The sequence below is a fragment of the Thermobia domestica genome, chromosome 17 (genome assembly GCF_964235325.1).
Source record: "Thermobia domestica chromosome 17, izTheDome1.hap1.1, whole genome shotgun sequence".
Classification (NCBI taxonomy): Eukaryota; Metazoa; Arthropoda; class Insecta; order Zygentoma; family Lepismatidae; genus Thermobia; species Thermobia domestica.
Window position 1 is genome coordinate 86,022,602 of NC_137470.1, and position 19,768 is coordinate 86,042,369.

The following is a 19,768-nucleotide window of genomic DNA, read 5'->3' on the forward strand; positions in this document are numbered from 1 at the left end:
GCGTACTGTAGTTCACGGTCAAATGATCTCAGAGTCCGCAAAATCTTCAGAATGGGAATTCGATTCATAATTCATTCTCACGGTTAAGAATAATCGAAGAAAATAGTCCTTTTGTTTAACTGAACAACACCTTTGTAGAAATGATAGAGCTTCCAACTCTCAAAAAAGAAAACTCGTAGTTTCTAAGCAATGTCATGTCTTATTAAAAAATAAAAATAAAAAATAAAGTATTCTATTGAAATACATTTTTGAAAATTGCCTTAATTAATCGCAAAAAAATTCACGTCCGAAATGTTGGTTTCATCCAAAACAGGTACGTTAAGTCCAAGCCCGAAATTTGATTACCAACTCGAGAACCAAAGTTGTCCACTTGATCAAATTTGAAATATTGGTAGACCTTACGAAGTTTAATATGCATATGAAATATCGTCCACAGGGTGTCTACTAAAATCCCAAAGTGAAATTTCGTGACCTTTTCTTTACCAAATCATAAAATTTCCTAAAGTTTTCAAGAGCGAATTTGGGTGCGAATTAGGCCGAATTTTCATCCATGCGATAGAAACGTACTTTGCTTGCGATTTGGTAGCGTTTAAAGCTGATTATAGACATTTTTGGTAGTGAACTTTGACGTTCTATAGAACAAAATTTTCCAAACTGTACTACATTTAAACAGTAAAAAAGTGACCCGAAAGCTAAATTTCGTGACTTTCATGACCATTTTCTGATTTCGTGACTTTTTCGTGACTTTCGTGACCGATAGACACCCTGGTGCAGTACAGACTTTTAGTTTTTGAGTTACTGGCTATCAAAGTTACTTGAGTCCAAACCCCGTCAATGGCAAAGATTTCCACACTTTAATATCCCATATACGTAATAACCTCATTAAGGTTTACCACCATGGGAAAAATTTCCACACTTTAATATCCCATATACGTAATAACCTCATTAAGGTTTACCACCATGCCAAAGTTAGTCAAGATCAAATGAGTTCTATTCATCGCATCTAGTAAATATTTTCTGTGAAAATTTGACTACGCCCAAACCCAACTTGAATAACCAATAACTCAAGATAAAAAGGAACCAACTTGACCATGTCTAAATTGGTGGTAAACTTTAATAAGCTTAATTGGGACATGAATTATTATGCTGTGAATGTTTCCGTTCTCGCCTTATTGGCCGTGAGATTTGACATTTGTACTTAGTAAAAAAGTAAATCCAAACCCCCTACTCTGATGGCCTATATCTCAAGAACCAACTACCTGCATACTATAATGTTCCACATGCTTACTCAGCTTATAAAAGTTCACCAAATTTGGTTAAAATCGGAACGAGTTGAAACAATTACGTTTTAATGAAACTTCTTTATTTCAGTGAGTACAACCTCAATTTGGAAGGCCAAACACTCAGGAAATGAAGGTCTGCACACTGAAATACTAGGTACACCTTGTCTCAAAAAGGTTGAGCGCATTCTTTATTGGTGTTTTGAGGCAAAAATTTTCTAAGTCCAGCTTCGGTTATCTTCGGAAAAAAGTAAACCAGGTTCGAACCTTTGCAATCGGGAAAAAGTTTGCAGACGTGTTTTTCTTCTTTTAAATATAATAAGACTTGTTACCAAGTGTAGAAAAAAAAAGCAACATTGATTGAAATACTTAATGATACAATATTTCGAAACCTTGTATTAATGTCAGAACATTCTTGTTTGTCATTTAGCTCTCCATACGTAATGGAACATTTAGATACGTTAAAGAATCTTTCCATATGTAAAAGAATGCTCAAAGTTAAGACATAGAACATAATTATCGCCTGAGTACTAAAATAAAACTCAAAGTAGAACAAAAACAGCGTTTGTACTGGATATGAATGTCATAATTATCTTGAGAAACGTTATACATGTTTCGCTAGAAGCATGTTTCCGTAAATCCTTATGTTAGCTCACTGGTAAGGTGTCGGATTTCAAATCTTAAGGTTACGAATTCGATTCCCATCTGGGTCAGTAATTTTTTTTTTTTTTTTTTATGAAATTGTATTTTCCGCAATGCATGAAAAATTATATAAAATAATTACATTAAAATACCTCATTTGTATATATATCACATAATCATTGCAGAACATATTAATTATTATGTTTAAAATATAACATCTGAGATAGATAGGTGTTCACATTGCAGCTATTTGTCATACAGATGTAACTTCTCAATATTCTCATTACAGCATGTTTTTACATTCGTGAAATACAGTATATTCCTACGGATATAGAAAGTGTATAAACAGAGTATCCAAAGTCGGATTCTGCTTGAAGACACACAATTTTTTCCGATCCCCTTAACGTCACGGGAAGAAACACAAATTCTCTTTATAACGGAATGTCGTTACTTAGTCTCTCATTCGAATACGTTGAATATGCTTTTGTATATTCATCTCTCTCTCTCTCTCGCTTTGTTTATGTGTGTGTGTGTGTGTGTTGCGGAATATCCCAAGTTGAATACACCATTTGCAAAGTATATGAACATCATTGTCATCGAATACCAGAAATTGAAAATAGTGTTTGGGTTGCGTGTTCATGTTAGCTCACTGGTAGAGTACGGGCTTGGTAATGAAGAGGTCTTGAGTTCAAAGCCTGCAGCGATTTATCGCTTTTTTTTTTTTTTTTTTTTTTTTTTTTGTTAGTAGAATTGCACTGAAATCGGATACAAGGAGTGGTTTACTTCTAGAAATATTTTCAGAAGCGTTTAGGTAGCCCTGAAAAGGGCTGTTTTCGGGAGTTAAGGCGGGGACATTAATATTGTGTCCAAGACCCTTCTGAATTTATTACACGCTATATTCTTCTGGGCATGGAATCTATTAAATGGGTGACAAATCTATCTCCTTCCCCTACCTCCAGCCATGCTCCGGAAACAAGATGCCACAGGTCATCCTGAGTTCTTGGTGGATCTGCCTCAGGCCAACTGTCCCTTAGAGTACGCTTCACTTCTGCCCACATATTTTCTATGGGATTGAGGTCTGCTCCACGAGGCGGCCAGTCAATTAAATCAATCTCAGGCTGCCCTGCGAACCATTCCTGAACCACACGGGAAGTATGTATTGGCGACTTGTCTTGCTGGAACTGAATTACACCATCAGGCTGAAATACTCGTACAGATGGCACCATATTACTCATAATGTCTAACTACTGAGCACTGTCCAGATGTCCTTCAATTCTGTGAAGCTGTCCTGCTCCGCGACTGGAAATCCATTCCCAACATGAAATAGATACATGGCCACTGCGATTGCAAGCAGCCACATATCCAGAGTCATATCGGGTGCTTCTCGAACGATACACAAAATGGCGTCCCTCATTTGATGTTGTGAATATGGATTCATCTGAGAAAACTACGTTTTCCCAATTGCGACCCACATTCGCCTGTGCAAACGCGAGACGGTAAATTTTGTGCTCGTCTTGAGAGTTTTTCCTTCACGGCAGCAACACAGCCACGTAACCCAGCATGACGAAGCCTTTGCAGAGCTGTGTGCTTACTACCAGGAAAGAGAGAAGCTTCCCTTAGCTGTCTAGACGTCCTTAGTGGGTCTAACCGGGCTTCGTTTACTAATCTCGCATCTTCGGCTTCGGTTGACACATGCGGATCGTAAATTACCAGTCTGACCTGTAGCACCATATTTCCGAATCCATCGCCTTCCTGTAGAGGCCGGGACACCTACTCGCCTGCTAGCTGCAGCTGCAGAATAGCCTTCCAACTCCCATAAAGCAATTACTGCTGTACGTCTATCCATAGTTACCAATGTTCTGAGCTGTGAGCAGGAAGCAATAGGTAAAAGCTAGTACCTGACGTGTGATTGGTTACTTGCACGACACGCCTATTGTGGGGAACGACTTGGTCAACGACTCGCAAAAGAAATCTGAAAATGGTGCGCCGTAATAATAATATTAAAAACGGTTTTTATAAAGGAATATTAATACATATGAAAAGCTGTTTAAAGAATAAATTGTTATACTGACTTTATACGTATAAAAACATATACCATATACCAAACAGATTGAGCGATATGATGATAGCTGTTTTGAGACGAACACTTTCGAAGTCCAACTTCGAGTATCTTCGGAAAACAGTAAACTAAAGCTGCTGGTTCTAACCTCCAAGCCAACCTTAGCAATCGGGAAAAAATGTAGAGATATGTTTTTCCTTCTGTTAAATATAATAAGACATGTTGAAATGGTATTAAGTGCAGAAAAAAAGAACATTGATTGAAATACTTAGTGATACAATATTTCGAAACTATGTATTCACACTCTCGTTTCGTCATTGTGATTTCCATACGGAAAAGAGCATTTACGTATGAGCTCAGTTCTATTTCAGAAGCAGATTCCGAAAAGCGGTAATGTTAGCTCAGTGGTACACCCCGAGCGTTTAAATCGTGAGTTCGATACCCGTTCAGGTGAGATTCTTTTATGATATTCTACTTTCCTCAATGCATGAAAATTATGTAAAATAGTTACATTACAATTCATCAGTTGTATATATATATATATCAGTTGAATATATATATTCATATCATTTCACGACATAATTAATACTGATCTTTAAAATATAACATCTGAGGTATTGACAGAACGTCGGTATGTTATATGTGAATATTAAATACAAATTAAGAAAATCGTGTAATAGCAATAAATAAGTTATGTAATGTATTTATTTGCAGCTATTTTCATACGCAGGTAACTTCTCAATATTCGCATTACAGCATTTAGGTAGAGCATATCGAAAATCGGATCGTGGTTCAAGACAAAAAACTAGCTAGCCCCAAACTGTCACGTAAGAAATTTACGAATCGCAAAAGTAAAGTGAAGAGATTGAGAGCGGTAATACCTTAATCGCTCTCTCTCAACCCTCTCTTATCTGTATTTATACATATAAAAGTGTATGTATGTATGTTCTAACATAACTCATGTATGCCTAGAGCAGGGTTTCTCAACCTGGGAGTCGCGAAGATAAGCGGAAGAGATAAATATAGTTAGAATCTAATACCGGAAATTATTTTTAAATATTATTTTGAATTTTGTTCTGATAGGCATACTTTTATTTTTATACATAGGCCTACTGTAAAGCACAATAAAAAATAAGTCTACTGAACATTTTCAAAGGGTGCAGAGTTGTTTAAAAATGAATTTAAATGAAAGGGGTATGATATGAAACTAATGAGAATTGTATATAGAAATGGTAGAAAAACACAAGGAACAAAACCTGCACATTGAAATACAATTAAAATTGAAACCTAATGAGATACCTAAGCATGGTGTAATTTCACTAGTACAGCAATGCCCGGTTCAATCTTCGTGACGAACATTATCAAGCCATTTTCAACTGATAAGCGATTTCTTGTCTTTGTTTTAATGTTTACCATGAAATAAAACACACACACCCACTTTCGCACAAGTACGAAATAGCAAATGGAATTATTACTTTTAAAGCAGCAGATACCAGACCAGGATATTCTTTTCTCCTCATCAGGCAGAACTTGTCCAAGTCTTCGTTACAGAAAACCAGTTGCAAAGACTTGTCGCATGATCATTCGATTATTTGGTCAAGAAGTTCTGGGCTTAGATCAGATACGTTAATGACCTCTTCAATGAAGGAGTTTAACATCCATCTTGAACCAACACCTTCGTCGTTGGGAATATAGATATTACAGTTACTGAATCCATTGTCAGTGCCGAGCGCCGAAAAAAGGGGGCACAAATTTCGGAGGAAGTGTGTTACTCATGTTAGGAAGGTGCATGTGCACATGTATAAAATAGAAGGAAAAAGTATTAAAATGTGCTCAAAATCAAGGAAATGCAGGGTTTACTTTTGAAAATTGTATTGAGCTTCGTGCCAACCATGGTGGCGCTTCGCAGTTAGTCTGTCGACCTCACTCATATGTACGGAGACATCGTCATATACTCTCGCCCCGGGCGCTGATTTTCCATGCCACGGCTCTGTTCACTATAAACAAGAAATGCATTCTACTATTATAGAAATAGGTATGTTAAAAATCCCATACAAGCTTATTATAAAACACAAATTATAAAAGGATCGCTGGCAAGAGGATGTGATAAAAGGGGGATCGTGATAGGAATTAGATTGAGAACCACTGGCCTAGAGTAATTTTAACCACATTTCTTATAGTCTGAAAAAGAGTGCTGTTGGGTTACCTATGGTGAATGGGAGAGGGATAGATATAAAAGAATGATAGAAAATGATCGATATTAGTGTCGAATTCATAGTTTTCGGGGTCGCTTAGAGAAATAGTGTGACTTTCGATTTCGCTTAACTCCGATTAGCTCTCATTAGTTGGAATGGGCACAAGCGACTTTTCTTTGAAACTCGATTCGACTCGAAACAGACATCTTTGAGGTCTACTCTAGGACTCTGCGCGAAAAATTTCCTCCAACTCGACTCCGAGTAGAGTCGAGTCGAACCAAAACGAGCCAAATCCTGTGTGTAGTCCTACCGAGACAATACATAGACAATATAATTATTCTATTATCAATTATACTACTATTACTACAAATAATAATAATAATAACTCGGTAGTCATGAAGTCTACAAGGCAAAGACATCGTTCATTGCTCTAAGCTGTAAGCGTCGGTGGACTACAGATGGTCAACTATTGACCTCTCGCCAAAAATTGGTGGTCCCGCAGTGACGATCAGCTGTGGCACCAGTTCCATTTTGAAAACTTTACTACCATTGGCAGAGACGCGATGAAACGCCAACGAACCACAAAATTACTCTCCCAAAATATGTTAAATTGCCTATATCTGTGATTTGTTTATACTTAGGTGAGTCAAAAAAAAACACTAAACAAATACCCCGGGGTGGACGCGAACTATCAATATTACGATTACTAGGCACGTGTTCTTCTGACTTCCCCACGGAAACGATCATAAAAAGCTTGCTTGTTGAAGTATAAATCATTGAGGTCTTAATTTAGCCAATCAGACAAACCCCTACATCTCGAGTTCTAGGAGGTGGTACCGTGAACCATTTCAGATTTATTGCTTTCTGGTGGGGTACTATCTATGTGCAAAATTTTAGCATAATAGCCGACATACATCTTCGGTACCTCTTCTCTTTAGTACAATTTTAACCAGAGATGGTGTGGATCAATGAAAATTTGATCCACGACCCACCATGACCTACTATCACCCAACACCCAAATGACCCATTGACCCACTCTGACCCATCATCCATCGTGATCCACTCTGACCTACAACCAACTATGAACTACTCTGACCCATGATCCACGTCCTTCTCTCCATTGACTAAAGAGGTTACACTTGTAATAAAACAAGACTATGAAATTATCACTTATCGGAGTTTGAATTTCTACCGTCAATGGCTCATTGCACCTCTCTATTACAATATTGGTGGATCTGACCTTTAAGATATACAATGGTAAAGTGTTTCTCATCTTCCGAATTAAAATGAATTTAAATTTATCATATATAATTATTTCTTTGTTGCCTTACATACACATTTCAGTAGAAAATAGGATGAAATTTAAAAGTCTCAAATCAAGGAAAAGTAGACGAACGTAAAAAAGAAAGAAAAACTAATTTTCTATATAATTAAGCATGCCGTACTAATTGAAAATGCCCATGTAATTAAGTTCAGAGTACCAATTTTATGGCCATTTTCTCTCAACTTTATGGTATGATTGCCTTATGTTCTGAACGCTCCATATATTAAACACCAGCTTCTGCAATTATAAATAGAAAGCAGTGGGTATAAAATTCGAAGAACTGTAGTTTTCATTTCTCAATTTCTTTCTCAACTAATATCAAACGTTTTCGATTATTTTCACAAATCAACCCACTACCAATTTCCAATATATAGAAAATGCCCTCCCCCCGGTCATAAAAAAAATAAAAAAATGTCAGGACATATGCTGTTTACTTTTAATAAAGAGTTATGTGCTGAATTTCAGCTCTTAGTTCAACGACTTGTGAGATACTCAATTTTTCGCAAAAATTCGGACTTCTCCCCCCTAAGGATATGTATTATAATTGTTAGGTTTGTTTATTTTTGGTACCTTCAGTGAAGCAAAGTATTACTTTAATTAACTTCTCAACTCTACTAGAGTTTACAAATGAATTATACCATTTTCTTTCCACTGTCAACCTTTGACTGACTTACACCAATACGCTCAATTAAACAGGAGCCTTTCTGAATCCCAAAAACTATAACAATAACTATGATCCCACTTGGCGTTACCATAAGCCACTAAAATATCAAAAGCCACTCTTGGCTCCTCAACCAACCATAACAGTGTCCACTCTCGGCTCTTCGACCTTATTATCAACAGCCACGCTTGGCTCATAAACCCTTAAATATCAATTGCCACACTGGCTCTAACTTTCCTTAACGTAAAAAAGACTTCAGCCACTTATATGGCTCCATTTCTACATCAACACGATTACACATTATTTATTTCTACATAGTAACATCCTTCATTTGTTGTTTCTATTTTCCAACACTTTGTCCGATTATTCAAAATCAACACCATGTCCGGCTAACTAATATAACCCAATACTTTCCTGTGTATTGCCAAAAACAAATTGTCAAAAGCACAGTCTGATCCCAATATTCTCCCGGGGATTACCGAAATAAAACAGCAAAAGAATTCAAGGTCTACATAACTACAACAAAAGATGATCTCTAATTTACGGCTAAACATACGCACTTTTGCTCTCGTCGTCCCCAATAACTACATATTTCTCCGCCCCTTCATCCCTAACTTAAAAACAAAACTTAATTCGAATATGCTTAATTAGTGAATTTATTACAATTAAATACCACTCACTAGATGCTACAGCTACAACTACGTAACAAAAAATAACAAATGTGAAACATGTTCTGAATTATTTTTAGATTTCTAACGCTAATATTAAACATATTACAATAGTAAAAGAAGATTGTTCATGAAATAGTATATTTGCTCTTGATTTTTAACTTTTTTCATAAGGAAAAAATTAAGATATTATTCAAGTTTTAAACTTCGCACGCTGCAAATATGTTGCCCTCTAGGCAATGGGACTAATGTGAAATGTGGACTAATGTGGACTAATGGGAAATGCGGCACTGTCAGCGGCGCTGAAAACTTACGATTCGATTCTAATATCGGTTGACGTCGATATTTTTATGTCGCTACGTAACCATCCTGGGTGCTACTGGGAGCTTAATTGGACTTGAATTGAAAGTAGAACTATTCATCTAAGTGACCACGAAACTATGGATTCGATACTAATTTCGACCCGTTTCTAGCATTTTTGATATGTATCCCGACAGTACTCTTTTCCAGACTGTAAGAAATATAGTTAAAATTGCTCTAGAAATATCAGAATTATGTTGAAACACACACATACATCCACTTTTATATTCTGTATAAATAGAGAGTGAGCGAGCGAGCGAGAAAGAGCAACTCAAGGCATCACCACTTCCACATTGCAAAAGGATATACCAGGAATTGACGTAGGCGGAACTAGAAAGGGTCCAGGGGGTGCCGGCTCCCCCTAGAAGCAAAGCTGGCCCTCACCAGAATTTTTATACTGGATGAAAATAATGTTATTAATTTACCTCAATTTACGCATAACAATTTTAAAGATGCTTGCATTCGACATGTTTAATAGTGTCTATATTCGTCCGCCTATCGACTTTTTTTTTTTTTTAATATGGGTCTATGGTATTGTGCCTGAATGTAATAAAATACCTGGACTAATGTGATAGTGGACAGTATAGTGACCTGTCGACTTGAGCTGTATGCGACTTTTTTTATTTGATAGCTTCATTAATGTAAATTATTTTTGTATTCTTTCAAGTAATTCACTTATTGACGTAGTAATTTTTTTTGTTTATATATGTGTGATAAATCAGTCTTATTGTTATTATTTTATTTATAGCATACTGTAGTAATGTTTGAACAGTTACGATTCTCAGAGCAAATTATTAAGGTACACTATAAAAACAGAAAGGAAAGAAAAAAAGAAGCCGAACTCTTGAACTGCTAAACTGAAGCAATTACGCATATAATACCCATTCAAAAGTCACTATTCAATATCGTTTGTTGCTTTTCCTCCTTCTTCTTAGTATTAGTATTATTTATGAACTGAAGTTTGTAGTTACATTCTTAAGGTATAAACTGTAATCAGGTGCGCACCCAGAAATTTTTGTTCAGAGTGTCGAAAGTTGGGAGGGGTACAATATTGCAAGACACAGACATGACGTTATTCTGCGTCCGAGTAAACGATAACTAATTTCCAAGTAGCGTAAGTTGTGCACCACATGAACATTTTTTTATATTTTGCTTTCGAAAAGGGAGTGTATTTGTGCTATGCTAAAGAAAAAAATATGTTCCTGATAACCTGATATTGTAGTTTCATGCTGTAAAAGTTACATGGGTATCGCAGCAATAACAAGCAGTGTTCGTAGTTTGAGGGAAATTTCCCTAATCTAGAGAAATTCTTGAGCTTCCTGATTAGCCAATATAAATATTTAAGTTTTTCTTTGTTCGTCGGAAATAAACCAATAATAATTTCACTGTTAAGTCAAGTATAGTTTTATTAAGGAAGTGCACATATGTATGTCAAGTCACTAAGATTTCATGCGATCCAAATTGGATGGACTCCCTGGTACAGACAAAACACAATCATTAAATATATATATATATATATATATATATATATTATTTTTTTTTTTTTTTTGAGGGTTCGGGTCCGGTGGACCTCTTTGTGGGTGTCCCCTGTCTGTAATGATATTTCCCAACTGTTGACGCTAACGATGTGACTACAGCAATACGCTTAAAAACTCATAATGTAATTCAGGAATATTATAAGTGTTGATATATTTTCTCTCTCTCTTAAAATATTGTGATCAACATTATCATCAATCAATTCTGCTCGTTGAATCTTTGTTTCATTAAATGTTTGTTGTTTTAATTTTTACAATCACATCTGCTTGTCCATCAGGGCCACTTATCATACGTCCTCCCGAAAATTGTAAGGTGTGTAATTTAATATTTAATTGAAAAGATAATGGGAAACATCTTTTATAGGAAAACGGGTCCCTCAAGTCCATCTACATGTCTTCTCCTCTCGTATTGTTGATCTGCTTCACTCTAATTGTATTTTTTTTTATATATATTTAAGTTGTTCGGGAGTGAGCCAACTATATTTCTACCACTGTTTTGTATACCATGGTTTCTGTTTTTTTAGTTAAAAATATTTTGTGTATAAAAATTTATTGCATTTCTTTGTTCGCAAAGATTTATGTAATTAAACTGCAACATTAGTAAACGACAATGAATAGCCCATGACTGATTTTTGAAAAGTTATAACTTTAAATTATGTCACTTCTTGTATATTTATTTGCGTTTCTAAAAGATGTAAGAGCAGGAGTAAAAGTAAAGGGGAACACAGGAGGACACCCTTCTCCCATTTCCAAAACTATCTACGGTGCCCCTTCAATTCCTAAAAAATGCAATGGGCAAAGATAGGCACGGAAGACGGCGTGACGTCAACCGTCCCCCTATCTTTTCAGACCCACTTTTACCCTTGTGTAAGAGTAAACTGAGAGCATGACAGTTAACGTTTACGAATAATGTATTTTCGCTCAGAATTGCTCGAGTAAAGCAGTAATAGAACATTATGAGTTTTCATAATTAGAGTAGATTTTAGGTAGTTATTTAGTAGCATCAGAATATAGGGAATATACAATTTTAAGTAAATTTCAAAAAAATAAATTTTCACTGAAATGTTACATGACAGTGTCGTGTTAGAACTAAATAACTTGGAGTTGATAATGAGTGCGGGGTAAGGGAGACTATATATAACATCATAACAAGGTCTTCTAAAAGATTCTTCCAATTTTTCAGAACTAATGGACCATGCCCCCCCCCCCGAAAATATCCTAGTTACGCCAATGGGAATTGAATTGAAAATCTATGTAAAGACTTTCTGCTGTGGCATGCTTCATAAGGACAATTCCAGTCTGCTCACGTGACCTTTGGGGTTCATGAATTTCTTGCGAGCGTTCCGACTTTGGATTCTCTGTTTATACCCTCTCTTTATGCATCGAATAATTTTTCAAGAACATAAATAATATGCTGTAATATGAATATTGAGAAGTACCATCTATATGACAAATAGCTGCAAATAAATACACTACATAATTTATTTATTGCTATTGAACGATTTTCCTAACTTGTATTTAACATTCTCATATATAATACCGACCTGCTGTGAACACCTACCTATCTCAGATGTTATATTTTAAACATAATAATTACTATGTTCTGCAATGATTATGTTATATATATATATATATATATATATATATATAAATATATAACTGATGTATTTTAATGTAATTATTTTATATAATTTTTCATGCATTGCGGAAAATATAATTTTAAAAAAAACCGCTGACCGAGATGAGAATCGAACTCACAACCTTACGATTTGAAATCCGACAGCTTACCAGTGAGCTAACACAAGGATTTACAGTAACATGCTTCTAGCGAAACATGTGTAACTGTTCAAGAAAATTATGACATTCATATCCACTACAAACGCTGTTTTTGAGGCGATAATTACGTTCTATGTCTTAACTTTGAGCATTCTTTTACATATGGAAAGATTCTTTAACGTATCTAAATGTTCAATTACGTATGGAGAGCTAAATGGCAAACAAGAATGTGCTGACATTAATACAAGGTTTCGAAATATTGTATCATTAAGTATTTCAATCAATGTTGCTTTTTTTTCTACACTTGGTAACAAGTCTTATTATATTTAAAAGAAAAACACATCTGCAAACTTTTTCCCGATTACAAAGGCTGGCTTGGAGGTTCGAACCTGGTTTACTTTTTTCCGAAGATACCCGAAGCTGGACTTAGAAAATTTTTGCCTCAAAACACCACCAATAAAGAATGCGCTCAACCTTTTTGAGACAAGGTGTACGTGTACTAAGCTCGTGAAGTTCTATCGCCATTCCAGTTTTAGTCACGATTGGATTAATTTTACTGATCACACACGGTACATACTATCCTTGTGACTAATTTTTTTGTGAAAAATCACATTTAAACAACGAAAATTTATACTAAATCTTAAATTTTCGCTGAAAGCTGAGAGATAGGGTGTAGGAAACTAAATATTTACATTCATAAGTCAAAACATCTAGCTGCTCCAAAGATTTATGAGTGTAGACATTCAATGTGCATAATCCTATCTCTACCGTTGCACATCAAGAATTGTTAACGTTGAGAGCTGTCAGCAAAAATTCAACGTTAAATATAACTCTTAAATAAAACATTCTATAATAATTTAGAGGAGCAAAAGTTTTGAATTTATGCATAAAATTAGTCTTCAAGCGGTTTACATTACAAGAGAATGAATTTATTTACTCGTATTTGAACGAAAGAAAGTGAATGATATTGAAGGAATTAGTGGAACGGAACGACTAAAAAACCTTCCCTTTAAAAAAGTACGGAAGGGACCTTTCGCATCATTGGTGTGCGTTCTACCCTGTGTTATTACCATTAATATGAGTTTTGATAATAAATCGAGTTACATGATAAAACAATGAGATGGGTACATCACTACAGAAAAAAACAAAATACAGAGAAGATAAATTTGAAGAATTAAACTAATTCTTGTACAGATAGCTTAACTCCCAAGAAAATTTTGATTTAGTTTATTACAATTTCCGTTGGAAATGGAGAGAGAAAGAAAACTTAGCTCATGGAACTTCTAAGAAGTACCTACAGACAACAGGGTAAAAGCTGACAGTATTATTACTTACGTCTTGTTTCGCCTGCTGGCGCTTCTGCACTTCTACATCTCAATTGTTGAGCTACAATTCCAGGAACAAATCCTGAAAGAAAAATACCAATCAATACCTTCATCCTATTAAAAGTAGAATTTTTGTTTTTAACACGAAAATCTTATTAATTCATAATAATAATAATAATAATAAAAAAGACACCAAACATATTATCTTTAAAATTTATCTCTTAATAGAATTCTGGATACAGTTCTACAATGAATGTATCCGGTATATTTGCCTCGCTGAAAAAGTTTGATTAGTGCTGCTTGTAGTATAAGAACATTTGAGTTAACATATTTAATTTTCCCCCTTAAGACTTCGTAGGTATATATACAGGGTGTCCGAGAAGTCCTTCGCTGATTACAGAAATTGATAACTCAGGCTAGAAATAAGATAGAAATATGAAACTGGTGTTGAATTGTTTACAAACTATAAAAGTTTTTGTCTGTGTTAGGTTTGTTCTGTTTTACCAAGTCTCAATTTTTTTTTTTTGTTTTTTTGTTTTAGGTTTGTAGTACGTAAGTAAGAAGCCCAAGAAGCCATGCCAACCAACCAGGAGAAGGCACAGTGTGTCCTGTGGTACCATGAGACACGATCACCAACCACGGTGCAGAGACAGTTCCAGACAACATTTGGGAGGACTCCACCTGATGTCAAGAGCATTAAAGCCTGGTATGAGAAGTTCAAGAACACAGGGTCGGTTGCTGACCTTCCGAGGTCTGGTCGACCAAGAACCTCAGCAGACACGGTGGAGGCTGTGCGGCAGTCTTTTCTGAGAAGTCCTAAGAAATCGGTGCGCAGGGCCTCACGTAAATTACAGATGCCAAAAGGTCTACTGAACACGTGTACCAGATCTTGAAACCCTGCAGCAACGAATAACCACAGTCGTTGCATCGATCCCTCCAGTGATGTTGGCTAATGTGTGGATGGAAATTGAATATCGCCTAGATGTGCTACGTGCTACCAAGGGTGCTCATGTGGAAGTGTACTGATGTGACCAAAACTTTTATAGTTTGTAAACAATTCAACACCAGTTTCATATTTCTATCTTATTTCTAGCCTGAGTTATCAATTTCTGTAATCAGGGAAGGACTTCTCGGACACCCTGTATGTATATATATATATATATATATATATATATATATATATATATATATATATATATATATATATATATATATATATATATATATATATATATCCACATCACATTTCCCTAATCCTGTTTATTCCCGCAGACCATCCCCATAGAATAACGTATGGTTGTGAGCTGTAAGTAATAACATATACGTGAAGATACTCTTTAAGTATCTTGTTAACTTCCTTCTCTACCATTCAACTCTATCAGCTACATGTTTCTCGAAATCTCAGGATGCCTTAAAAACACAGAACTGAAAGTGAAATCAGCTCAGGTTAAGTACCTAATGACTTCACAAACGTTTGTCAACAGATTATAGATAATATGAGCATTCACCCAACAGTCATCAACAAAGGAAATTTGATTAAAGCGAATCCAGCTTTATTTGTTTATGTTGCACATGCGGCTGGAATGCATTTTAACTAGAAACAAATTTAAGAAAGAAGGTTTAGCAGGAAGTCGGCCTGGACCAGCATATTAAAGTTATCATCGTGGCATTGCCTGGCGATGTGACGACAAAAAACGACAAACCAGCCTCGGAATTAGAACCCAGACCACCTAAGTATGAAGCGCGAGTTAGCCATTTACTTGCGCTCGCTTGAAACTAAGTTAAACCTTCAGTTCAACGTCCCAAGCTGTACAAAATAAAAAAAAAATAAAAAAAATTGGAAGAAAATTATTATGAAAGACCTTGTAAAACGAAGATAGAGTATGTAACAGAAGAACCCGCAGAAAACTCTAATACAACGTTTCTATCACAACGATCACAAAAAGCTCGCACCACAGATTAGCGCTTCTACTATTATCGGAGATTCCTGCAATTGTTATATAATCACAGATTCTTCAAAAATTACTACATCTTATGTTCACATGATAGTTGTATTTTCTTTTTATTTATTTCTTTTGGGGTTTATTGTGAGTTTAACGTCCCTTCTGGAACCGAGACAATATAAGACGTGAGCATACAACTTCACTCCATGAGTTCCCAGCAGGAGCTCAACTGGTTCGGATCTCACATGAAGCAGTAGGTGCATGTTTCATACAGCCTTACTGAAAAGGATCCTACACTAAAATGTAGTTAGCTAATTGATCCCAAATCTGCCATTTAGCAACGAGAGAACTCTTCCCACTTTTTTCTCTAGCCTATACTTTAATGTATGTCGCTGAAGATGATTTGATCTACCATAACTTTGTTGCTGAACATCTACAGCAGAAAATTTATGTGAGAAGGAAGGTATCTATGATTACATTTTTATATTTCAAAATTTTTCTTTGCACAACTTTTATCTTGTAGTTATAAAGTAAGATTGTACCAAAATGCTTTGAACATGAATATAAAATGAAAATCCAACAAAATTCCACCAGTTATCCTTTTCGTTGATTTTCTGATAGTGGAAATTGCGAGTAGCCATATATTTATTTAAGTCGTATATAACAGAACGGGTAGGAAAGACCCTGAAAGTATTTTATTAACAATAGCTCATATTAACAACAAAACACGTGAATACATTTAACATCATTCACAAGTGAACATGTCGAATTCTTACATGCAACAACATATGCTCACAGTTCATTTGTAATTGATATTGATTTAAAAGCTTTATTTGATACGGCTGGAAACCAAGACTAGTTATCTTCATGTTATACGAGCTGGTTATGATAAGTAGCTTTCCTAAGAAAAACAAATCAAAGCCAAGTTTTATGATGGATTTATTCAACATACTAAGTCCCGGTTTTGGTATTTTTTAATTGTTGTAGGTAACAAATATCTTGATTCCAGAACTGCCAAAATCTTTTGGACTGGACTTCAGAACCCGATAACTCTCTAATCTCCGGAAACCACTGTGATGCCTTTCTTTTGAATTTTCTTTGGTCTCTGGATCATACAAATAGATCCGTGTTTCATCCTATGTAACCAAACGCGCAACAAAATTAATGGCATCTTAATCAAATCATTTTTAGAAGCACGTAGTCTTGTATGCTTGTGTTCTGCATGCAAACATTTGAGCACCAAATTGGTGGGAAGTTTTTTGATGTTAATATGGTCATGAATAAATATACCGATGTTCATGGAAGATGCCTAGATTCTTTGCTATCTTTTTAGCAGAAACGAGTTAGTCTCAGAGAATAGTTTCTTGCACCTTTTCCAATTATTTCGGGCACAATCATTATGAAGGGTCTCGAAGGGCGGGCTTCATCTTCAAAGGCAAAATGCCCTGTTCTAAATTTGACAACCCAGTCCTAAACAGTCGCAGAACACGGGGCGTAAACCCCCACTGCTAGTAGCATCTTATCATGGATGGTCTTTGCAGACATCGTCTGGAGGAAGAGGAACTTAATAACTGCTCAGTTTCAACATCATTTAACTCATTCTCTGATCCACCATCTTCCTTCATCACCTGAAACAAAAGTAGGTCCATCAATCCTATTTGTTTTGGGTCACAAACATAAACAAAATAAAATTTACTGAAATTGGACAATGGAAAGGCTTCAATTATTTCCCAGTACCCATTGTATAAACATTTCACATGAAAACATTACAATTCGGTTCATTTGTTGTAATTACAAACCGACGGACACGATGGCCTCCACTAGAAACTCAAATGGCTTGGGATCGAAAAATGAAATGAAATGAAATATTTAAGTTTTACGTCCCAAGGTTATGCAGGTTAGGCTAAAGGAGACGGTGATGATGAGAAATGAATGAAATAGTGGAATGAAGAAAGTGGGAGAAAATGGGAGAACCCCGAGAAAACCCACGAGCACGGTGTTTGTCCACCACAAAGTCCACACGGCGCGAGCTGGGATCGAACCAGGGACCCCAAGCACCGAAGATGAACCCTCTACCACTGAGCCATCGCACCCCAGAGACCTGGGATCAAACACCAGAAGCGAGCCCCCATATCAATGACCCACAGAGTCTTCCTCGTTTACAGGAGTTTCTGTCCATTTTCACCCTAAGAATTAAATTCCCACTTACCTTGACAAGTAACCATCGATTTTTAACGCAAAGGACCACTGGATCTCTTTTACAAGTACTGTAATTGTCCACTACGATTCTAACAATAACCACGACTTCTAGAACAAGTTAAACAAAGAAAATACAAGCTCCAGACACACAGAACACTGTTTGATAGGCGACAAACAAAGTTTGTAACATTCAGCTAATACTCAACCTCACATGTTCTCTTGTCAATAATCTGCAACAATTTCCTCGATTTGAACAACCTATAACGACGTACAATGAAAATAATTTTAAGTTGATTTGGTAGAATTCGTTAATTCATTTTCAAACCAGCAAAAATGTTTGATAGCACATTAGATGCCACTATACAATTTTTAAGAACTTAAAAGCTACCATCATGTTATTTGTGTTCGCAAATTGATTCAGTTATTTCGAAGAAATACAGTTTAGCCAGCTCTTAAGGTATTTATTCATATTCGGATATTTATGAATAAGATATGTACGAATATTTTATCATTCAAGCACAACAAAATGAAATGTAACTTTGCCTCACTTGTCTTAAATATAAATAAGTAGTTCCCGATAAGTACTATTTTGGACGAACTGGCGGTAACAATTTACAACAAATGCCGGTAACAGTTTACAACAGATGCCGATCACCTGTAAAATGTACAGGAAAAATTCGTAATATTACTTTGATAGGGCAGTGTGTAAATAATGTAAATATGTGGGGGTTATACCTGTGATGTCCGTAGTTACAGAAGAACAGAGGAAGGAAAACAAAGTATCTTCCACGGAATCCTGCAAGGGTAAACGCAGTGTATTAACTTATAACGAGCTAATAGAGATACGCAAAAGGTAAGTACGAGTAAAGAGGCTGAAGATTATACAATCTTGTGGAAATTAATGTGAACGTGAAGCTTCTCTTACATAACTGCAACGCTCTTTCCTATGTCTGCAGGAACTCATGTGTCAGCTCGCACAATGACTTTTTCTCGACTTCATGCAATTTTAGTTGAGATAGTTGACTTCTTGCGATTTTTTATTCATCGATGTCTGTACGTGTGTTTGAAATGCATTCATTAGGTTTATTGTCTTGGGGGCACTGTGTTCTATATCATGAGGGATCTTATATGGATGTTTTGCGTTCTTTAGGTTACGTGATACAGTTTCACGAAATAGTTTATTATCGATATACTATGCAAAAGTTCAATCACTCCTCAGTTTCGGAATTATTTTTTGGGGATCAGCCGCATGCAGTCAGGAAATATTTCGGATACAAAAGAAAATACTACGAATAATATTCAGACTAAATAAAAGAACATCCTATAAACAAATATTTAGATCACAAAAAATTTTAACCCTTCCAAGTCTACACACATATAAATCTATACACTTCGTGAAACAAAACAAATAGACGTTTATACAAACAAGAGATATTCATGCATACAACACTCGGCAATTAAACGACATTTACGTAGTACAACAAAATTACTCCAATACCAAAAAAGAATGTATATTTAAATTGTACGAGACTTTATAGTATGTTACCATCACATTATAAAGAGATAAATTTTAATACCCAAAACAAAATTCGTACTCTGTTACTTTCTAAAGCATATTACTCAGTTCAGGAATTTGCAAATGATAACGATGTATGAATATGATGTAATGATGTAACAAATTTAACATGTGATGTTTGTTTATAATTTTGTACTACAAATGGTGTAATAAGTTGTAATTACAATTTGCATTTATATACATATGACAACTGTAGGACTTATAGGAGATACTCTCCATATTGTG

General features: G+C 35.5%; 1 protein-coding gene across 2 annotated transcripts in view; it reads right to left on the reverse strand.

The window, feature by feature from the left end:
- LOC145673801 (NADH dehydrogenase [ubiquinone] iron-sulfur protein 3, mitochondrial-like) overlaps window positions 1-19,768 on the reverse strand; it is a 116,567-nt gene that overhangs the window by 52,777 nt on the left and 44,022 nt on the right. For both annotated transcript variants that reach the window (XM_081743563.1, XM_081743562.1), the window contains exon 2: window positions 13,836-13,907. In XM_081743563.1, the coding sequence (XP_081599689.1) occupies window positions 13,836-13,907 (72 nt within the window). The remainder of the gene's footprint in view (window positions 1-13,835; window positions 13,908-19,768) is intronic.